This window comes from Gambusia affinis, linkage group LG12 (assembly GCF_019740435.1).
Source record: "Gambusia affinis linkage group LG12, SWU_Gaff_1.0, whole genome shotgun sequence".
In the NCBI taxonomy this organism is placed as follows: domain Eukaryota; kingdom Metazoa; phylum Chordata; class Actinopteri; order Cyprinodontiformes; family Poeciliidae; genus Gambusia; species Gambusia affinis.
Genome location: NC_057879.1, coordinates 8579021 through 8601479, shown reverse-complemented (window position 1 = coordinate 8601479; position 22459 = coordinate 8579021). Strand labels below are relative to the sequence as shown.

The 22459-nt window shown below is 39.9% G+C and overlaps 1 protein-coding gene across 1 annotated transcript; it reads left to right on the top strand.

The window, feature by feature from the left end:
- The first annotated feature begins 404 nt into the window (after positions 1-404).
- Positions 405-21646, top strand: xrn1 (5'-3' exoribonuclease 1). The gene is made up of 40 exons (XM_044134827.1): positions 405-678; positions 2127-2359; positions 2636-2733; positions 2901-3010; positions 3088-3198; positions 3272-3357; positions 3468-3555; positions 4119-4287; positions 4522-4589; positions 4999-5136; positions 5254-5438; positions 6905-6994; positions 7157-7313; positions 8500-8619; positions 8697-8866; positions 8980-9097; positions 9296-9391; positions 9542-9645; positions 9790-9924; positions 10014-10176; positions 10491-10604; positions 10896-10994; positions 11073-11188; positions 11277-11423; positions 11717-11806; positions 12634-12769; positions 12864-12920; positions 12999-13131; positions 13223-13292; positions 13871-14063; positions 14143-14217; positions 14295-14378; positions 15173-15253; positions 15348-15485; positions 15977-16112; positions 16194-16357; positions 16451-16564; positions 16663-16768; positions 18116-18297; positions 18390-21646. The coding sequence occupies exons 1-40, from the start codon at positions 604-606 to the stop codon at positions 18729-18731; spliced, it is 5091 nt and encodes a 1696-aa protein (XP_043990762.1). The 5' UTR covers positions 405-603; the 3' UTR covers positions 18732-21646.
- The last annotated feature ends 813 nt before the right edge of the window (positions 21647-22459 follow it).

Here is a 22459-nt window from a genome sequence, read left to right as displayed (position 1 = left end):
AATATACTTTCACTTTGGCATTAGACGGTATTTATTTTAAAATTATTTTGAGAATGTTTTCTTTACTAGATTTAAAAAACAGTGAAAGGGGGTAAATAATTTATCTGGTTGTTGTTAATAAAAAAATATAAATGAATGAAATTATTAACTTAACATCTTCAGGAAATGTTTGCATGATTAAACTCCAAGAAGTTAAATTAAAAACAGAATTAAACAACCTAGAATATAATGATAAAAGAGGTGACTTCAAAACAAAGTATATAAGTTGGATCCAACGGAAAACAGAAGACGACATCAACATGTGATTGTAATTGCAGGGTTTTTACAAGACATTTTTAAGCTCTGTTTAAGTTTCATTTCTCTGCAATCAAGGTAAAGGCCAATGGTCCCGGAACCTTCGTTTTCCGAGCACGGTCGGAATAGTTTAGCTGTCGGACTACGGACAACAAGCTAGTTAGCGGCCGTTGGAAACAAAACAGAGCGAGTTTTACTGATTCTTTATCAAACCTTCACTCTGTTTGGTCGGGTTCGTGCCTAAACGGCCCGTTTCCAGTTTCGACTGTTTGCCGTGCTCATACAAAAGCTCAAAGTTTGCTAGTAAAGATGGGGGTGCCGAAATTTTACCGCTGGATTTCTGAACGCTATCCTTGTCTCAGTGAAGTTGTCAAAGAACACAAGGTAGGTAAGATTTTAGCTGTTTGCAGCGGCCCGAAACTTATTAATCCACGTAGCTCCTCTGTGTTTTCTTTATCACTAAACGGCTCTTATTTCTCCAAACAAGCCATAGTTTGTGCATGATCTAAACACATTACAGACACAAGGTCATTAGCCACATTCCTTCACTAATTGTGAGCTGGTTTGGTGATTTCCTCGCACGGTTTGACTTAATATTAAAACTAATATTTTAAAACTTGTAATTCGGATGATTGTTGAGCAAGACAGTTCCAAACAACAACTCAGTCATTTGACTTATCTGACCGTAGCATCGCGATAGCAGCTGGCAACATAAAGTTGTGGCAAAGGGCAACTTTAGTTTTTAGTGAAATACTGCGCTGTGCTTCATTTGTGTAAACAGCACTTCTAGTTTCAGCTCACATTTCGTGGTAAAGTGGGGCTACTTACATCGCTCGACATCAGTGACTCAGCGTAGTATTTCAATTTTTCTACTGTCGTTTCATCAGTGTTGTTCTTATTGCATCAGATAATCTTATGCAAGTAAAAAAGAAAAACCTTGACAGCTTTATTTTATACTTTCAAACATTTCCCGCTAATCTTGATGATTGTTATGGATGATTATTTGTCTGGTGATCCTTGAAGAAAAACATCTACTGTAAAAGAAATTAAATAGTTAGAAAGTGGACACAGTCTGTAAGAATAACACACCGACAGGGTATTACACTTATAAACTCCCCATGGAAAGTTTATAAGTGTATAAACTTATACCCGTATAAGTTTATACAAAAGCACTTAAATTGTTTTATTATTCCATTGAATTTCCCCCCCACAAAAAATGTCAATGTTAAATCCATTCTAGGCTAAATTTCCAGTAGTGTTCAATAGACTGAAAATATAAAACCATACAGAAAGCCCCAAAAGGTTGACTTGTCTTCCTCAACATTCCAGTCTTTGTGGATTTCTATAAGAATAAATGTTGGAGATTTTGTCTTTTTTTTTTTAAAATTGATTGGCATTCCCCAAATTCACGTTCCTTTAATTAAATGGGTCCTCTATCATCTTTCTTCGGCTTGCTCCTGTAGATATGAGCAAGTTTAGGTCGGTTTTACTTAAATTGCATGTTCTCTTGTCTTTGCCGTATTGAAGAGTGACTGTTTTGGTTAGGACTATATTCACATCCAACGGAAATACGATGTTATAGATTACTGCATGAAAACTCCTAGACATTTTTTATCAACTTGGAAAAAAAAAAAATTTGAAAGTACCAATTCCAAACATTTATAATTTCTCCTTTTAAAGACATGCACTGAAAAAACTGAATTTTTTCTAAAAAAAAAAATTCAGTGTGATATTATGTCACCGGAAATAAAATACATATTCATACAACTTACTTTGACAGTGTTTTTTAAAATCCATGAGCTACTGACTTAATATTTTCTTTCTACCTGCAGATTCCAGAATTCGACAACCTTTATCTGGACATGAATGGCATCATCCACCAGTGTTCTCACCCAAATGACGAAGATGTCCATTTTCGCATCTCCGAGGAGAAGATCTTTGCAGACATTTTCCATTACCTGGAGGTACTGTTTCGGATCATCAAGCCACGCAGGGTCTTCTTCATGGCTGTGGACGGTGTGGCACCAAGGGCAAAGATGAACCAGCAGAGAGGACGCAGATTCAGGTAGAAATGGACGAGGTCAATGCATGTAATCTGTATATTTTTGTAGTTTTTCTCTCTTTTTTTTTCTTTTTGTTTTGTTTTGTTTGTATTTTTTATTTTGAGACAAATATAGATTATTCTCAGTTCATCTCACATGAATAAGATTAAAAATGAACTACAGTAGCCTAAATAGAACATTAACTGCTTGTACTTTTAAAGATGAAATCTTTATTGTTAGTCTGACCACTCCCTCTTTTGCTTTTTTCTTTTTTTTTTTTTTTTTTTTTTTGCGTCCAGGTCCGCCAAAGAAGCAGAGGAGAAGATTAAAAAGGCTCTGGACAAAGGAGAGGTTCTTCCAACAGAAGCTCGCTTCGACTCCAACTGTATCACTCCTGGTAGGGTTGGCCTAAAGCTCGCCTCATTGTAAACATTACTTATGTAAAAAACAAAAGTGATCTTCTGACTCGTTGTCTTAATTTTGACTTGTTTAAAGACTTTTGTCTTGTGCGATTCTTACCAATCTCCCGGGGCTGAACAATTTTTTCTTCTAAACTTTTTCCAGGCACCGATTTTATGGCGAGACTACAGGAACAGCTCAAGTACTTTGTCCACAACAAGGTGTCCACAGACAAGCTGTGGCAAAACGTCAAAGTCTTCTTGTCGGGTCATGAGGTACGTTTTGGCTGCTGCTTAAATGTAAGGCTTAGCAATGGCTTGAACTGACGTCGAAGTTTCTGTTTTTTTTCTAGACACCGGGTGAAGGAGAACATAAGATCATGGAGTTTATCCGTTCTGAGAACGCCAAACCGAATCATGATCCCAACACCCGACACTGCCTGTATGGGCTGGATGCTGACCTGGTACGCTTTGAGCAAACTCTTTTGCTTCTCAAACCCTTTTGAAGCTCATCTTGTTCCTTGTTTTTCTTTGCAGATCATGTTGGGCTTAACCAGTCATGAGCATAATTTCTCCCTGCTCAGAGAGGAAGTCCGCTTTGGAGGGAAAAAGTCCCAGAAAAGGTTCTTTTTTCTCTCTCTTTCTCTCTCTCTCCTTTCTGTATTCATTTTCTGTTCTTTTGGGCTGTTTTGATCGAGTGGTTTAAGCCCTTTTCTTGTTTCTTCTCTTCCAGAATAACGGCTCCAGAGGAGACGACTTTTCATCTGCTGCATTTGTCTCTGATGAGGGAGTACATCGACTACGAGTTCTCAGAGCTAAAGGTGTGACGCACTTAAACACAAAGCTTTCCAAACGGTACATTTACATGAAAAGTGACATTTTGAGGGTGACCCCAAATGCAATGCAAGCAGAAGAAACATTTTATTTAGAGTTAAAATAGATGACTCTAAATAAAGTTTTTTATTTGGAGGACAACCTTTTTTCTGTTGTTCTGTTACAACCACAGTCTTTCACTGGGCCAATAATGTTTTCTTTAAATTTCATGTGATAGATTAACACAAAGTAGGAAGGAGATGGGTAATTAGTTTTCAAATATATTTATTTCTTCATGTAGGCATTTATTTTATTTTGGGTTTTTTTTCCACATTTTCCATTGGGAAAATAGCTCATGTTCAGTCAGGTTGGATGGACAGTGACTTTCTAATCTTGACTTTGACTGGGCCATTTTATCACATGATTATGCTTTGACACATTTCAATTTGAGAGATGATTTAAGTGTGAAAAATGTTCCAGTGCTGCATAGAGATGAAGATGGCCAAGTCTTCTATTGCAGTACGCTCTATACTCATTGTAATCTATGCTCTTGTGTCTGACTGTTTTTCAGCGTCATATGGGTTCTGATTATGATCTGGAGCGAATAATAGACGACTGGATATTAATGGGGTTCCTCGTCGGAAACGATTTCATCCCTCACCTCCCTCATCTTCACATTAATCATGATGCTTTGCCGTTGCTGTACAAAACTTACGTCAGTGTTCTACCCAGCCTGGGGGGTGAGGCACTAACACACAAACACACACGCCCAGATAATTATATCACATCATACATGTTTGATTGCATGTGCCAGACTCTGTCCGGTTGTTGATATTGCCCTTCACATGTGTGTAGCTTTAATTTCTGTCTGTTCTGTTCACACTTACCTCAGAATGTAGCGATGTGCTTTCTTTATCTCGTACGTCATGATGACTGTTTGTTGATTAAAAGAAAAAATGTCTTCATAATTGCAGGTTACCTAAATGAGAATGGCTATTTAAACCTCAGAAATTTTGAGAAATACCTGGAGAAACTTTCTGAGGTAAGCAGTCATCAAAAAGTTGCCTTTAATTCCTTTTTTTTTTTTCTTCCTCGTATCTTGATTTTTTTTTTTTCTTCTTCCTTCCTTAAGTCCTACCCTTCTTATGTCCTTCATTCCTCCCTCATACCTTTCAATTTTTTGTGCCCTTACTTTGTTGGCATTCGTGTCTTCCTTGACGTCCTTCCATTGTGTTTTCATTCCGTCCTTGCTTTGTCCTAGCTTCCTCCCCCGTTCCTCTTTTCCTTCCCCCTCTATTATTTCATAATTTTTGCTTTCGTCCTTCCTTCGTTTTATTCTTCCTCCCTTTCTTTCCATGTCCTTTTTTTCCCCCTTTTTATTCATGAAAAGTGTGAAGGAATCTTGAGTAAAAAGTTGTTTTTTTTCCTATCACTTCTCTGCATCCTTCTAGTTTGACCGGGAACACTTTAGCGAGGTGTTTGTAGACTTGAAGTGGTTCGAGAGTAAAATCGGCAACAAGTACCTGAACGAGTCGGCCGGTCTGGCTGCCGAGCAGGAAGCGGCGATCCAAGCTGGGAGAAAGACGGCGGTAGGAAAGCAGCAATTTAAAGAAACTGCCATGTTTCTTTAAAACATGGCAGTTTTTAAGATATTAAAAAAAATCTTTTAATATTCACTCCAAATTGTTGTTTCTAATAAATTAAAGGACTCTTCTATTCATCTCACCACCTTGACCTCATCGGAAAAAGTGACTGAACAAGAGAAAGAAGACATGGCAGATGATGATGATGAGGAGGAGGAGGAAGAAAAAGATGAGATGTTTGAAACAGAGTTCAGACAATACAAACGGACGTACTATATGACCAAGATGGGCGTGGATGTGGTGTCTGAGTGAGTGTCATTCAAATAATTCAACATTTACCGGTAATAGTTGGCAAGCACGGTTTTTCTTTTTGGAAACATGCTTCCATCTCCGTGTTTGTTCTGATACGTGAAAGTTATGTTTCATACTTCTAAAGTAGTGTGAGAATCGATTCGAATGGCCTCTGCCTGGTTTTAGCTTTCAGTTTTTTTTACCTTCAGGAGCTTGTTGGTTACTGAGTGGTTTGTCTTGTGTAGGTGTCTCCAAACACACCTGCTATTGTTTGTTTTGTTTTTTTTGTTTGTTTTGTTTTTGTTTTTTATGCTGGTGCAGCAGCACAAAGTGCCAGAGGGTTGAGCAGAGTGAAAATATGTATCAGCGGTGGCAGCATTTGATTACTGTATCCTGTCACATTTCTGGTTTAGATTCTTCTGGAAACTATAAACCTGGGGTTTGATGCAAAAGTATAGAATTTAATTATGGATATAAAGACAAGAATTTGGGCAAATTATTGAGTTTCAAATGATTGAGTTCTTATGAGTTTTGTCATGAGAAACAATTTTTTTTTTAGTTTCTCATGACAAAAACACACAAGTTGAACTTTGTTCCATTTCACTTTGTTTGTGAATGAGACCTTCTGACTCCAGGGTTTTAGTTGAGTGTGGTTTAGATGCTAAATGACATTAAAGAAATGTTCATTGTTGAATACATCAGGCTTTTTCAGACTATTTTAAAGCTTTGCGGCACATCAGTCAGATCTAAAATCAGGGTGTCCATACATCCTTAATAAGTCTTAAATTTATGTATCCAGAATTAAGGCCTTAAAATGTCTTTATTTTTAAAAATAAATTCTAGATTTACTTTAAAAATAACTCTTTAATTTATTAAATAAAAATAAATTAATAACATATTAAAGACATTTTAATATGTCTTGAATTTAGACCTGTGACTAATATGTTGATCGCAGGTCTTAAATTCTGTCAATTAATGGTCTTAAAAAAGGTCTTACAAAGTCTTAAATTTAAGTTGTACTAAAAAAATATCTTAAACTAATTCTGAATTGAAAGCCATCTTCATTATTGAGCTTTTTCACAATTTGTGGAATAGACTGGTAATAAAACCCAAATACAACAGCTTCCTGTGTGGCAGCTTCCTTTAAATGGAGCAAGCAGCTCTGGGTTTCCTCTTATTGACAAAATAAATTACGAGGCGCCATTTAACCAAAGACAGTTCCGTGACACCATGAACATAGGTGATTGTCAGCAGTTCTTCTTTGTTCAGATTATTTTTGCCCACCTGAACGTGGCAAAATGCCCGCCTGCGTGCTACCTTAGACTAGCGCAGCATGCCATCTCTGACTGGCACAGAACTGAACGAACCAAGCTCAGAGAACAATAGTTACCAGAGCGACAAACCCAACGTCAGTCACTGATCACTTCACCAGTTCTCACCTTTCGCTGACGTAGAGCTACGTTTTGATTCCACTTATTTGCAGTGAATTTCTCGCCAAGCAAGCCAAATGCTATGTGGAAGGCATCCAGTGGATTCTTCACTACTACTACCATGGTGTTCAGTCGTGGAGCTGGTGAGTGCATCTCCCATACAGGGAGGGTTGCTACAGCAACTACTCACTCTTTGGTATTTCTAATCGGGGTCTGAGTTTCTCTGACATTCTGTCACCTTTTGGAAACAGATCGCACTTTCATTTTGAAATCAAGCTTTAAATAACATGTGCACACCTCTGCAGGTACTATCCTTTCCACTACGCCCCGTTTCTGTCTGACATCCGAAACATATCAGAGTTGAAGCTGACCTTTGACCTCGGGAAACCCTTCATGCCTTTCCAGCAGCTGCTGGCTGTCCTGCCTGCTGCCAGCAAGGAGCTTCTCCCAGAGGGCTACAGGGTAACTACTCAAACACCAACACAAAGTCTATCAACATGCTCAGAGGCGCGCCGTGTGGACACATAAAGGAACTACACCTCTTCGCCTTTTCCACCCGCTGATTGGCTATGGGGCCAGGAGAAGTACAAAGGTTTTCACAGAGTTGACACAGGGAAACATTAATAAAACTGAAGCGAGACTATAATAATATTTAGAATGAAATTCTAACATTTACAACTCAGCTTTCTGAATTAGACGCAGATGGGCATGCTATAATTAATAAGTCAGCTGTTCAGACACAAACATGCTTCATGTGATAGTCCTTATAGAAAAAAAAAAAAGCTCCCTGACATAAGTTTTCCTTTTGAGGTTTTTTTCACTTTAACGTTTCTTCACAAGTGCTTTGAAATAACATTGGACCCAAAATAATGCAGCCTTGGTATATACTGAAACAAGAGAACAGGATATTACATCATATCCTCCCCCAGGTCTGGTGCATATTCCACCAAAAATGCTCCTGTCAGCGTGTGGCGATGAATCACAGAGAAATCCTTGTCCTCACTGTCGTCACGGCTGAAACACAAAACTTTCTCATGAATCCTATAAATGAAACTTCTTGTGGGAAACTTTGAAGTTTCGCTTAGCGACGGCTCAGCCTTTTTTTTTTTTTTTTTTTTTAGTTCTGGATTGTTTGTGTTCCAAATAATTAGCCCAGTGGATCACATATAAAAAAATATGCAAACAAAACCTGTTATTTCCTATGTTTGTTTATTTACTTGTTCATTTATTACAGTTTCGCACAGATTATTTTAACATACGTCACACAGTAACGGGAGAGAACTGAACTAAAATTATTGTGGATTTGCAGAGGTTTTCATGTCCTCTGACGATGTCTCCCATTCGATGGATTTACAGGTTCAGCAATTAATAACGTTTAAAAAGTATTTTTAATTTTTGAAATTTTTTCTTACTGAAAGCCTTTCCTTTCACCCACGATACAGATGTTGTTCTTTGTTGCTTCCATGTCTGAAGTCTGAACCCTGTAGGAAATGCCTAATATTTTGCTGGGAAGGGCTTGGAATGTGTTGATAACTGCTTGCAGTTCAAGTCTTTTTTGTAATTATAGTATAAAAATGGGCAAAAGAAAGTATGGAACAGTATAATAGGAAATTCAGATATTAATCAGTTCTTATTATTTATGTTTTAGGACTTGATGACCAGTCCAAACTCTCCCATTATCGAGTACTATCCTCTTGACTTCAAAACTGACCTCAATGGAAAGCAGCAGGAGTGGGAAGCTGTGGTGCTCATTCCGTTCATAGACGAGGTACACACACACACATGCACACACACTGAATTTGAGGCCATAAGTCCAACTTACTAACTTGTCTGTCTGTGAAAAAGACGTGCCTTTTAGCAGCTATGGAGCCTTTCAGTTCCAAACTGACAAAGGAAGAGAAGGCCAGGAACCGGCACTCGGAGTGCGGCATGTACTCCTACGACCCAGACATTGACTTCACATACGTCTCCTCCCTGCCGCAGCTCTTCCCAAACATCGTCCATTGTCATGTCAGGTGCATTTACACATTTTATCCTTGCAGTTTCTGAAAAGGCCACAGCTGAACACCTTTTGAGGGCGTTCAGAAAATGTCTACTCTGTGACTTGGAGTTTCTTCGGCTGTTCCAGGGAAGTCCAGATCCCCATGGATGCCTGGCATGTGCCATCGGACCACGTCAGCAAGCGCGTCGACCGCTCGACTTTATACTTCTGCGGTTTCCCCACTCTGCACCACATCAAGCACAAGGTGGGGGAGCCTGTTGACTTTTAGCACAATCTAGAGTTACTTCAGCTCAAATTTGGCATTTATCTGAGGTCCATAAAGAAGGGTTTGTTTCAGTTTCACTTAAACTCTGCAAGTATGACATGTTTGATCCACGTTTTGAATCCTTTTTTTCTTTCGCTTTCCTGTCATTTCTGATATTTTCTCATTCACTGCCTGTAGTTTTATAAGAAGAAGAGCGGAGTGGTCGTGTTCCAGCAGAGCAGCAGAGGAGAAAACATGATTCTGGACATCCTTCCCAGTCAGGATGGGGAAACGGTGAGCATTTGTTTTTGTGTCCGAAAAATCCTGAACTGGTCACTACTAAGAACAGAAATGCTCTGTGTTAGAGAATTGTGCAGCAATCTTTGTTTTTATATCCAACCACTGTTTTTTTTTGTTGTTTTTTTACCTGCTCTATATCTGCAGATATGTGATCACGTTGCTGCAGAACTTTTGGGGAAGCCTGTGTTTGTCAACTGGCCCCATCTAGAGGAAGCTCGTGTTATTGCGGTATCGGATGGAGAAACCAAGTGAGAATATTGACATTCTGAACATGCGTTTCTAGATGCCTCCCCTCCTCATTTGCACTCCTCATTTATCTTTTGGTAAATCTAAAATTGAAATCAGTAAAAGCATTTTTACTAAATGTAAAAACTTTGCAACCCATCTTTCAGATTTGCTCTTGAGGAGCCTTCTGGAGTCCAACAAGTGTATGACAGGCCGTCCAGCCCTCCACCCACTAAAGTATCTTATCTGTCTGACAAAGAGCAGAAGGACTGGGTGAAGGATGTCCAGGGAATCACAGAACAGTAATTTGTTACTTACCGCTAAAGCAGAACAATTCATTTTGATCCATTTTGTCTGTCTTAGAATAAAGTTGTTGTTGTTTTTTTCTCAGTTTCTTCAAGAGGAAAGGCATCGCAGTGAACGAGACAACCGTGCTTTTGTACGGTCAGATGCTGACAGGAAGGAAGTATGTCCCTAAAGCCAGTGGAGTGGTGGAGCTGGAGAAACAGTGGGCCAAGCAGGTTCTCCCATTCGCCTACCAGACTGTGGTTAAGGTACCTGGATATAAACACAGTGAAATAACACACCAGTCAGAACTGAGGGAGCAGTTGTAGTCAAAAGTAAAAAAAATTTTATCCTACTTGTGCAGGAATTTAGTTCAGACCAAAGTTGTTCAGCGGACGATGCTGCAAGGCGTCGGATGTTAAACTCCCTGCAAATATCTTTTCTACGTATAAAAAGCAGAGATATCCTTTTCAGGACCTTTTGCTCTTGCTTGGGGTTACTCTTTATTCAGTTTTCGAATAGAACACGGACGTCAAATTCACGTAGCCTGTAAATAACGTTAACTCTCTCCCCTCATTCTCAGGACATCAAGGCCTTTTACTCGTATCTGACCTGCTTTAAGAGTTTGGATGAACTTTTTCCTCCATCAACGACAGTCTTCATGGTGGGAAGCCCTTACTATGGTGCCATGGGAGAGGTGAGTCAGCAACCTCTAAGGCATCGGATCATTGATCTGCCCTGACGTCTGCTTCTGTACTTGGCCCACAAAAAAGGCAAAAAAATAAAAATTAAAAAAGGCTAATAGCCTATAAAAACAAACCATAAAATCCAATTACGGTACAATTTTTTTTTTCTAGATATTTGTTTTAAACTGAAGTTCAGCCTGTTTAAATCACAATCTCTCTAATCTCTCAGACTCACTTTAATGATGCTAGCTGGGCAGTGTTAGTCGTATTAACGCCAGCCGCTCTTTAAACTTTTCTTTCAGGTCCAGGACTCTCAAGATGTCATCAAAGACGGTCGGATACGGGTGGTTTTCAGCGTTCCTCACGAGCCGCAGCTGGAACACTTGATCCACAATCAGCATGTAAGACCCGGTGAAGACGCGTCGCTTTAAATCGTGGAGCGGGCGTCCGTCCTCATTTGTTTATGCGAATCTTTCCAGAAATACTCTGTCAAGTACTGCCCAGGCTACGTCCTGGCTTCCCGCCTCGGCGTCAGCAGCTTCCTCGTCTCCCGCTTCTCGGGAAGCATCTTCATCGGCCGAGGCTCCAAGAAGAAGTTTGTGTCTGAATGCTTGTTGGTTTGCTTCCAGTGCAGATGTTTGTTCTTGTGCTAAGCATACTTTATACGTCTTCGCTGTGTCCAGTCCATGCGGGGAGCAAAGGGCTAACGTTGGGCTTAACCTGAAGTTCAACAAGAAGAACGAGGAGGTTCCTGGGTACACCAAGAGAACGGAGAAAGAGTGGCTGTACTCTGCTGCTGTGGAGGAGCTGCTTGCTGAATACCTGGACAGGTACAATCTTTTCTTTGCTACGCTAAATTTCCTGCTAGGTTTTCTTTTTGTCAAGCTGCAAGTTTTGACTGTATGGCGCATTTAGATTGGCTCCACTTATCGGCCGGCTCCATTCTGTGCCGTCATGCTGGATAAAGCATCTGTTTTCATGTCAAATTTATTGGATTGTAAAAGTTTTTTTTTTTTAAATTAGCAAGTACCCGTGGAGGTGAATTGTGTCGAAAAGCGAACAGACACCCCATTCATGTATTCAACTTTTTTTTTTTTTTTTTTTTTTTTTTGTATTTCCATAGATTTTCTGAAGTTTTTGATGCAGTGTCCAGAAACAGTCACGATGACGTGTTCTACGAAGACGACATCTGGCCGGGAGAGGATCAGAACGGGTGAGGACAAAGAAAACATTCAGACCCAACAAACGAGACGTTTGGAGAGTCGAACCTCCGCCTTCTCTTTCCCAAGAAGCCAGGAGCTCAATTAAGTTCAATGCATTGTAATGAACATTAGATTAGATTTCCTACGATGTGTGCAAAATCAGTAACGCAAAGAATTTCTTGGACAGTAGAAAATATAAGCCGTGAATAAAAATACAACACATTCATTCTCCACTTGCCATTAATATATTTTATATATTTTTAGCTTAAAAGTTGTGGAACAGAAATTGCATGCAGACGAGTTTTTCATCCAGATTCAAGTATTTCACAATGAAACAACGTCGGAACGGAAAGGATTCGACGTCTTTCGGTTTTTCCCCAAAGCTCAACAACATTGTAGACTCAAGTCTTTGTTTACTTGCTTTGTACTGATTCACCTGAGTTATTGCATGTGGTTTGCTTTTCTTATATCCTGCTGCCAAAACACAACCAACAGCCACACAGTGACCAAACTGTGTCCGAAGTCCAAATAGCTGATGCCTCCACAGAGAGACTCAAGAAATTTACCAGCATTCCCACTGGTTGCTAAAAACGTCATAAATGGATTCAGATTTCTCATTCTAGGGCTTGGATGTCACTTTGTCGGGAACGTTTCTACGTTGGTTCTTGGTCTCTTGTCTTCATTTTGCAGCAGGAAGTGTAGAGATTTCACTGTAGGAATATTTGTTTCCCCCCCCCAAGGTGTTTTCCTTTTCAAATCTTGATGCACGCCAAAAATAACATTTCTTTCTTAACTCCTTCAAGTGTAAGGGTTTTCCTTATTTGCCTGCTTTTTACAGGGCGGAGAAGGTGGCTGAAATCACCTCCTGGTTGAAAAGTCATCCAGTCAGCTCCACCAGCAGGGCGTCATGTGACCTCCAGGTTCTGGACTCCGCCATTGTGGAGAAGATCGAGGAAGCCGTGGAAAAGACCAAGGTGAGCGTCTCATCCTGCGACTTGCTCCTTCTAATCACAAAGCGTCGTCTTTGTCCTCGCCGTGTCCGACTCACGGGAACTTCTCCTCCCTCAGGTGAAGAGGAGCACCAAGAAAGTCCGTGTGACGGTCAAGCCTCATCTCCTGTTTCGGGTCAGTGATGCCTCTCGCTAGTTTGTTGTGTCGCCGGTTGTTATGCGGTGAACAAAACGCGATGCTGCTTGCGTGCAGCCCCTGGAGCAGCAGCAGGGCGTGGTCCCGGACCCCGACGCCGAGTACCGGATGTTTGACAGAGTCGTCAACATCAGGGAGAGCTTCACCGTCCCGCTGGGACACAGAGGGACGATCATCGGCATTAAAGGAGGTAGAAACACTCAACTTTGCATATAATCTAGATTATAGACAAAAAAAAAAAGAGGATATTACTTCAAGAACATCCATCGTTGTGTCTTCAGCGGACCGCGAGGCTGAGGTTCTCTATGAGGTTCTGTTTGATGAGGAATTTGCTGGAGGTCTTAACATCAGGTGAGTTGGTGTGTTTTTAGGGGTTTTTTTGTTTCAAAAGCTGTTGGTAAAACTAAGAAAAAACAAGCAGGTTCAGGCCTCTAAACTTTTTCTCAGCAGAGATGAACTGCAGGAGAAAACCAGCTACAGGAAATCAGAATTTCATAAAGTCTGTTAATAATGCGTCTATCATGATGAGTGAATTACGTCCAACTGTAATGCTAAGAAAAAATTGTACAAAATGAAATTACGAGAAAAAAGTTGATTTGTAACATTAGGACTTTATTCTCATAAGTTTTTTTAAAATTATTATTATTATTATTATTTTCTTAGTGTGGTCCTAATACTCTGCTCTACACCGGCGCCTGGTTTTGTTTAATTTTCCGGTGAAATTAGTGAAGAAGCATCATGGAGACCAAGAATCGAAGCGCCGTGTTCAGGTTTTACAGACGTGGCGGCATTTACAACAGAATGCGACGTTCTGAGCGTCTCAATAAACGCCGTTTAAACTCGCAGCCAGACGTGTTTGCAGTCTTCCCCAGCAGGCTTGCGCTGCTCTGGTCGGATGAGACGTAAAGGCGTCCCGTCTCTCTGCTCAGGTGTGCCTCCCCCCGCGGTTACCGCCTCCCTCCCTGCGCCCTCATCAACCTGTCCCACGGCACCCGGCTGGACCACGGCTCCCACAAACTCACCGCCATCGTCAAGCCGCAACCGTCCACCAGCGCCAACTTCGGCATGCAGCGCGTGGCGGGCCTGAATCACTCGCCTCGCTCGCCCTTTGTACCCACACAGGTGAGAGAGGGAACGACTGCAGACATTATGCGAGGTGAAGTCATTCTGGATTTTAACTGCTGCACGTCCTCGTCTGTAGCACAACAAGAACGCCGTGGCGACTCAGGGTAACAAAACCCCATCTAAAGGTCCCAACCAGAAACAACAAGCTAAGGTACGTACCACATGTTGCTTTGTGTACGTCAGCTTGATTTAAACAGCGTAAAGCCTTGTGTTTGTGTCTCCATCCAGTCTAAAGAGGAGTACAGCAACGTGTGGCAGTCGCTCCAGAAGACCGGCCCTCCCAGCCAACCTCCAGCTCACTGGCACAATGATGTTTGTGTCTTTGTTTTTTTCCTTTGTTGTTGTTGGAATATATGATCAGGTTGTTAGTTTTACTGGTGGTTATTTTAAACTTTTGTGATTTTTAGGGAGCAGCTTTACAACAAGGAAAGAATCAGCCTTTCAGTAAATCTCTGAGTAAACACAGTGAAGCAAAACTTTGTTAGAATACTACTTTAAAGTAATTTAATAAACTGTAAGAAAGTTATCTTTTTATTCATAAGGAGCAATAAGCAACATTATCTGCTGAACATAAGGAATTGTAATGGAATTCATACAAGGGAAAATGAAAATTTATATTTGTAATGAAAAGAGTTTATAGTCTCAGTGTCTTTTTGAATCGATTTACTTTCAGGTTAATTCCAGAACTTTGGAATAATACAGAAAAAAAAGCATTTTAATTGACTGAACGATGACAGCAACACATCAGTATTCAAGAACAGAGCAATGAAGTCATTATAAGTCTGTCGAGGTTTACAAAACGGCTCCTAAGGCTTTGAGCTCGAATGTCCACCTGATCAGGGCTGTTTTCATAAAACTACCCATTAACAAACTTAAAATATTAATAACTAGCTAATTCGATGAGTGCTTAAGTTAATAATATTGAACATCTTATTAACAGATAAAACTGCTTTCATTTGATGGATAAAATTATATTTAAGCACACAGCCGTTCTGTTTAGGAGCCATAGTACCACATACAAAGTTACGGTGGGTTGGATTTGGGTCCCCAGGCTTCCAGTTTGACACACATGCTCTATAAGAAGGAAACACACTCTGTTTTTGCAGATTCCAGCCGGTGGCATCAGACTGTTAAAGAAAAATGAAGACGTCAACTCCTTCTTCCCTCCAAAGAACACAGCTAATAAGGTTCAAGCAAACACAAACTTCTTCTGACATCTTTATTTTCCATTATGTTTTTTTTAAAAAAACGATCCATTCTCCTTCTGTTTGGCTCCGACAGGGTACCACCGAGTTTGAGGATCTCATTGCAAACCTAAAGATCTCCCAGGGCAACCAGCAAACGCCACCGCCTCCCGCCCCTCCGGAGGAACCCAGCAACCAGTCAGATGGTCCGTTGTCCCCCCAGTCCTTCGCCATGGTATGTACAGAAGGTTGTGATTGCATAATCTTATGATAAAATTAGTCGCACACTGAAAAAACACAAAATCATACCTCGTAAATTTAGTCTAGTTTCCAGTGCAAATATCTTATTATAGTTCAAGTAAGACAGGCTGATTTAAAGTAACTTTTCAGCAGGATAGAGAGGCTTGTCTTAATAAAATAATTCCTTAAAAGTGCATCTTCTATTGGCAGACAAATTAACTTAGAACGTGGGGGAAATGTTTTGTTATAGATTAATCTGCCAGTGGAACTGGCACTTTTTCATCAATATTAAGGAATTAGTTGCTTAAAACAAGCTTCTTTATCTTGCTGAAAAGTTGGTTGTAATTTAGTTTTGTCGTATTCCAAGTTTGCTAAGCTATTGGCACGAGAAACTAGACAGAAAATACTTAAGATATTGTTTTTGCAGTGTACTAAAAAGCCTCAGCCTGAACGAGGTATTTCTTTTTTCCGGGTGGGGTTTTGTAGAAAGGAACCCTGGTTCTGAAGGAGATGCTGAAGATTGATGGCGCTGGAAAAGGAAGTCCAACATCCCAGGAGTCGGTAGACACAGCTCCCTCTGCTGGCCAGCTGCAGAACAGAAGGCGATCGAGCAAGAAGCTGGGTACGTAGCCGCACGTCTCCACGGCAGCGCAGTGGAGAATCCACGTTGACACGTTTCTCGTCCTACGCTTCTTCCCTCCAGCTGCAAAAATCAACAACCCTCCTGGGGAATCGGTCACGCTGGCCTCTCCAGCGCCGGCTGCCTCTGCTCACGCTGCGCCAGGCGGGAAGGTGTCGGAGCTGGCTTGTTTCTGCGTGGGCGTGGGCATGGCCCCGCCCGACTTCAGCTTCATCCGCAACCGACAGGTAACACCGTTTCACAGCTCCCCCGCCTCAGATCCGGAACGCGTTTCACTTTGGGATCTAACTTGTTGTGCTTCACTGTTTTGTCCCTCAAAGGGTCCGGTAGTGTGCCAGGTGAAGCTGTCCAATGGGTTAATGATTCACGGACCCCAGTGTCAGTCAGAAAATGAAGCCAAGGAGAAAGCTGCCTTCTTTGCCCTCCAAAGACTGGTAAATGCGTCACAATTTACCGAAGAAGATCTCAGACGTCAATGGGAGGTTTTAATACTCTTAACATCCAATATGTCTGGCTTCGTGTTTACATGTAGAACTCTCTGGGCTCCGGGTTCCCACTCCCTCCTCACCTCTATCCCGGTATATCTCAGATGCACCCGCCGCCAATGGGAGCCATGCCGCCAGTCTTCAGCCAGCAAGGTCAGTGCGGTTGTTGTCAAAAGTTTAAAAAAAAATCAACCCAAAGGGATTGAGGGAACGCCTATGCTTTTTTTTTTTTTTTCTCTGGTCAGTATGATTTAGAAATCCCATTTCATCCACAGTCAGAGAACTTCATTTAAGTTTTGCATAATTTTGTGTGTTTTTTTATTTTTTTTAGGGCTTAAACAATTAATCGGATAAACCGATTATTGAAATAATCGTCAGCTATTGTAGCAATCGAATAATTGTCACCTCATAACGAGGCCGTTCTCTGGAAGAACAGCACCTCAGAGCATCAAAAAGCCAAAAACGGTACAAAAAAATATACATTTTGCATTTCAGATTTTTTTTTTTAAACTTTGTCTGCAAAATGTTTTACCCAGAATTCCTCAAATGGCATTGTTTTAACTTTTCCTGATTCTAATCCTGTAAACACAAATCTCTTTTTAAGCAACTTTTTCTATCCCATTATTAATTGGTTAATCCATAAAAGTAATCAGCAGATCAGCCCTACACTGTAGAGACGGTAAGTGGAGCAGAAAGCATTGAGCTCGTCACATAATAAAGCTGAAGTATTTTTTGCTGCATATTTATGCTTTGCACACTAAAGGAATGCTGGTTCTGCATTTTAGCAATAAAATGTTTATTTTATCATTCATAAGGAGGATTAATTTGTTTATTTGCATTTTTTTAATGCATTTTTAATAGCCTTTAGCTGTTAAGTGAAAAATGTGCAGAATGTAAAAAAAAAAAATCTAATGATTAAATTATCAGAACTCGATGGAACACTGAGTCAATAAAATTATTGTTAGTTGTAAGTAAAACAAACAAACAAACAAACAAAAGAATACGTTTACATTTTTAGTTTTAATTGTGTTCCTTGGAGTATTTTCAATTTGACAATATTGGCACATCTGGGAAAATGTTCAGACATCTCTGGCTTCCAAATAACATCTTGAAAAACAAATGTATAATAAATCTATGACTTTCTCCCTGGACTGTCTGCTGTGCTCTTTGGTCTTGGTGAGATTCATGTCTATCCAGTGATGGGATGTGCTGTGGTGGCGCAGGGGTTAAGCACAACCCACATAAGGAGGCGTTAGTCCTCGATGCGGCCGTCGCAGGTTCGATTCCCGGCGTGGCGACCTTTGCCGCATGTTTTCCCCCTTCTCTCATTACCCACTTTCCTGTCAATTAACTATCAAATAAAGGCCACTAGAGCCAATAAAACCTTTAAAAAAATAATGTTTATCCAATGATTTCTAACATTTTGTGGGTCTGCCATTTAAAATCTCAATTTAAAAAAATCAAAAATTCCTCTAAGTAAGAAATTTTGTTTCTGTCCAGGCGGTTTGCTGCTGCCCTCTCAGGGCTTCGGCCCCTCCCCTCTGTGGGGAATGACCCTGCCTCCCCACCGCCACCCCACCCAGCCGTTCTACGCAGCACCCGGAACCTTCCCCGGCGCCGTCCACACGCCGTCTCCCAACCCTCTACACGTCGGGTCACACAACCAGTTCATCCCCTTACAGGTGAGCTGGAAGAAAAGCTTCAGTATTTCTGTCTCGTTTAAGCACAAGCCTCATCCTCTGTTCATTCCCTCCGTTACTCCAAACTGGTGCAGGTGACTAAAAAACGAGCATCGGCCAACAGGAAGAACCAGGAAACCAGAGAGTTTTACAGCGCCGCCCAAACCGTTGCCAGGAACCAATCCCAGAAGGCCCAGAGCTCTGCTCAGAACCAATCACAGAGCAGCAAACCACACCAGCCACACGCGCACCAGGCCAACAGCGACCCCGCCTCGTCCAGCCCCGGCCCGACAGACGCCGTCTCCACGAAGACGGCGGTCCAACACGCGCCTCCCAGGCAGAGTGCGCCCGCTGCAGGCCACGCCCATAGCTCCGCCTCCAAGAGGAAGCACAGGAAGTTGGCTGTTAACTTTGAGGCGACTAAAGTATCAGAGTGAGCCGGGTCTGTGTTTCTGTAGGCTGGAGGAGGGAAGGAAAAAAAAAAAAAACTTCTTTTTTTTTTTTTCTTTTTTTGAGTTGTTTCTTTGAATCAAAAGCTCATCATCGTCTCTCGGCCATTTTAGAACAGAAAGCGGGTTATGGAATAAAATTTTCTTTCCTTTTAAAAATCTGATCCAGATTAAATCAGCAAATCTCCCTGAGATGCCTTTTGAAGCTGGGATATGCCCAGCGTGTTTTAAGCTAACGGGCAGCTGAGCAGATCTTTTATGGCGATTCTAGGATTTCTTTTTATATATATACTGTGGCTTTGCTAAAGTGAGACAGCATTGAGGGTCCGTTTCACCTCATATATTGGACTAAGCAGGCAGAATTTGTTTTCATTAACATATTAGGAATGTACGGCACAACTGAAGAGGAAAGAATCATTAGACTGCATTTCTTTTTTTAGTAAATTATAAATATTTCAAACAGATTTGGGTTTATCAAAATACACATCCAAACAACTGAAGGGACATTTCAGCTTGAGGTTCGTCTAAAAAAAAAAAGAAGCATCCCGGAGATCTAGTTGTAGGTTTTTAAAAGGGCATTAAAATCTTTTGTTTTGCACTTTCATGTTTTTTCTTTTTTTTTTTTTTTTTTTAATTGCATTTTTAAAGTGGCAATACCCCGTTTAATTTCATCACTATAACTGCAATTAATGGATTGATTTCCCTCGGGGGCGGGGGGCAAATTTACAGAAAGATCTCTACTGCCTTAAAAACGTAAAACAAAACAAAAAATGCATTTTAGTCGACACAAAACATTTTTCCTTGTTTTTTTTTCTTCCTGTTGAGATTTGGGCGTTTTGTAATTTCGTATTTCTTTAGCAGAGAACAGATTTTTATTCGGCCTGCTTCGATCGCCCATTTAATACGCTAAATAAACAAATCTTTACATAATTTTTATTTAGTTTTATAATTGAAGGTCCGGGGAAATAAGTTGCGTTTCATAAACAAATAAATATGCTCCTAATTATTTAAGTTTGTAAAAAAAAAAGAAAAAAAAAGTGCATATTTAAATGTGAAATTCATTTTAAAGTTATAATATTTCTTTAGTTAATTGTTCCATTCTGATGTAAAGCTAATGTAACATTTGATTGGTTCATCTACACAGCATGTCAGATTATATTGTGAAAAGCAGTGGTTGCTCCCCAACAACCACTGCTTTAATGTTAAAGTTTGCAACCAGAGATAATTATAAAATATTACGTCCTTTTTGTAAATATTCTTACTAACGGCATGTTGGATTTACATTCAGTAAGTTATTTCTAGAGATAATTTCAATTTCAAAGGACGTGCTATTATTTAAGGATCTATCTAGATTATAAATTGTGGCACATTTGGGCTTCTATAGGGAGAGCCTGACTTAAATGTGCTCCAGCGAAACGAGGGATTTCCCACTCGGTCCTCTTCACCGTACTGCATCGTTGGGGGTCAGGGGTCGATCGCGGTAGCCCTGCCGCAGGTCAGGTCCAGCAAACAAACCCGGATCGTTTTTCTCAGGGATCTCGGCTCGGATTTTCTCCGCTGCGGCCTCCGTCACTTGCTTTTTCCGGCAATTTTCCCCATCACTGTCTGCTCGTCTGTCGTTCAGTTTTCCTGATTTTTGCAGAGATCTTCGCTTGCTTTCTTTCTTTCCTTTCTGGCTGTAGAGGAGCTTGAGGTTCGGATAAATAAGGATTCTAGATCTCATTCACACAGAGGGGTTTTCAAAATGTGTTTTTAGGTTGTCTTTTTTTTTTTTTTTACTTTGAAGATTTGCTCTTCTATTTTCTAAAATCATTTTTAAACTTTACAGTTTAACACTGCCAAATAATAAAACTAAATATATATATATAAAAAAAAAAAAAAACAAATCTAAGAAAAACCTAAATCATCCTGTTGGGAGTACAGACTGCTACGTTGTCGCACTCAAATCATTTTTGACATTTTATTTTTGCCTCTGTTGGAATTGTTTACTACAAAACCAAAACTATCGTTTCACCGTTAATCTGGCTTTACTCAGCTGCAAACAAAAACCTGCTGAAACGGATCAGCTCCTGCATTGTCGCCTAGTGACGATTTATTTTATCAAGGTGTACACCTTAGGATGATTTTATCCCTGCATTTAACATAAAAAAAAAAAACAAATAGGGAAAAAGAATCAGACTGTAAATTTTTTTTTCTTTACATTTCAACATTTTTTTGTGGAATTGCTCCATAATGATTTTATTCTTCTTACGGGAAACATTTCTGAACACAGCATCCGTTTCCCTTGAGGTTTTAATTTCACTTTAATTGCTGGGGGGGGTTTTGTCTTTTTTTTTGTTGTTATTTTTGTGTTTGTTTTTGACATTTGAGTGGATCAGGGGAAAAGAACCTGCTCTGCTGACCAGGTATTGGAATTGACCCGGACGTAAAGTTGAATGGGTTCAGTGGAGCCGCACCGCTTACCGCGTCAGTAAATCTTCAGTCTGTTTTAAAGATTTTTCCTTTCTAAATTATGGATTTTATCAGGATTTTTAGAGGCCGCCTCTGGGTCGTTTGTGATGAAAACGAACGTGGAGCAACTTCTGTTTTGGCTGTCTTTGTTCAGAGATGTTGGTCCAGGTTTTTGGGGCTATTTTTTGTTTGTTTTGTTTTGTCTTTTTGCCTTTTCCTTTTTGTTTTTCTCCGCCCGTTTTTTCCCGTAACGCTTGAACGTCAAACGTGGGACTGAAGTCTTTTAGGCTCTGGTGCAATAAGTGGACGTTTGAAACTTTTCGGGACCTGAAAGCACACCCTATGTTTATGTGTTTGTGGTTGTTTTCAGATTTGGAACAAAGTAGAGAATTCTCATGATGAAGATGTGCTGTACATATCCATTTAATAAAAAAAAAGAACAAAAAAAAAAACTTTTGTTAGAGTATGGCTTTTCTGTATATTCTTTTTGTAAACAATTAAGCTTTCAGTGGATATCATGAAGGCAATTGAGTCAATGTCTACTTATAAAGCCCTTTATAAACAGCTATTAACTGCACCAAAGTGCACATGTGAAGAAAACACAGTAAATTAAAGACGGCACAATTAGATTGCAGTGTCAGGCCTTTGTCATGTAAAGGCCAAAAGAATAAAAATTATTTTTGAGTGATTTGATTTGCTAATGCTTTTCAAATCCAAAGAAAAAAATAAGTAGGGAATTTTCAGTTTGATTAAAAACAAAAAGTGAACTCCTAATGTGACTTCCCAGTTAAGTTTTTAAGTTTGTCTAATTACTGATTTCATTTGTAGATTTAGATTGAAGGGTCTTCAGTCTGTTGATGAAGAACTGAGGATGGAGGATAACAGGAAGGGCATCTTCATGTGGGCCTTACCAAACTATATAATTACGCCACATTATATAGTTTCTCAAAGGTTGTCAAAAAAAATTGCTTGGCATTTTAAATGGAAAAAAAATTAAAATTACAAAAAAAAATTTTAAGTTTAAGAGATTTGCCTCAGAAAATTTTTTTCTCAATTCTAAGTGAGAAATCAAATTTGCTTGAAAAATATTTTGCTACCTTTAACATTTTTGTTTGAGAAATCAAAGCCATTACAGAAAAGAAATTTAACAAAATGAGTTTTTTGACTTGTCAATTTTTCCAGAAACAAAATTCACAAAGATTTGAGAATTTGACCCCAAAAAAATTTGTCAAAAATTCTTTATTTTTATTTTTTTTTTTATGTCT

Bases quoted from the DNA above. Each gene is read 5' to 3' on its own strand.
- xrn1 (XM_044134827.1), top strand. From the start codon at position 604: ATGGGGGTGCCGAAATTTTACCGCTGGATTTCTGAACGCTATCCTTGT. The intron at 4,288-4,521 runs GTGAGGCACTAA...TCATAATTGCAG, and splicing joins TGTTCTACCCAGCCTGGGGG to GTTACCTAAATGAGAATGGC. The intron at 10,605-10,895 runs GTGAGTCAGCAA...CTTTTCTTTCAG, and splicing joins ACTATGGTGCCATGGGAGAG to GTCCAGGACTCTCAAGATGT.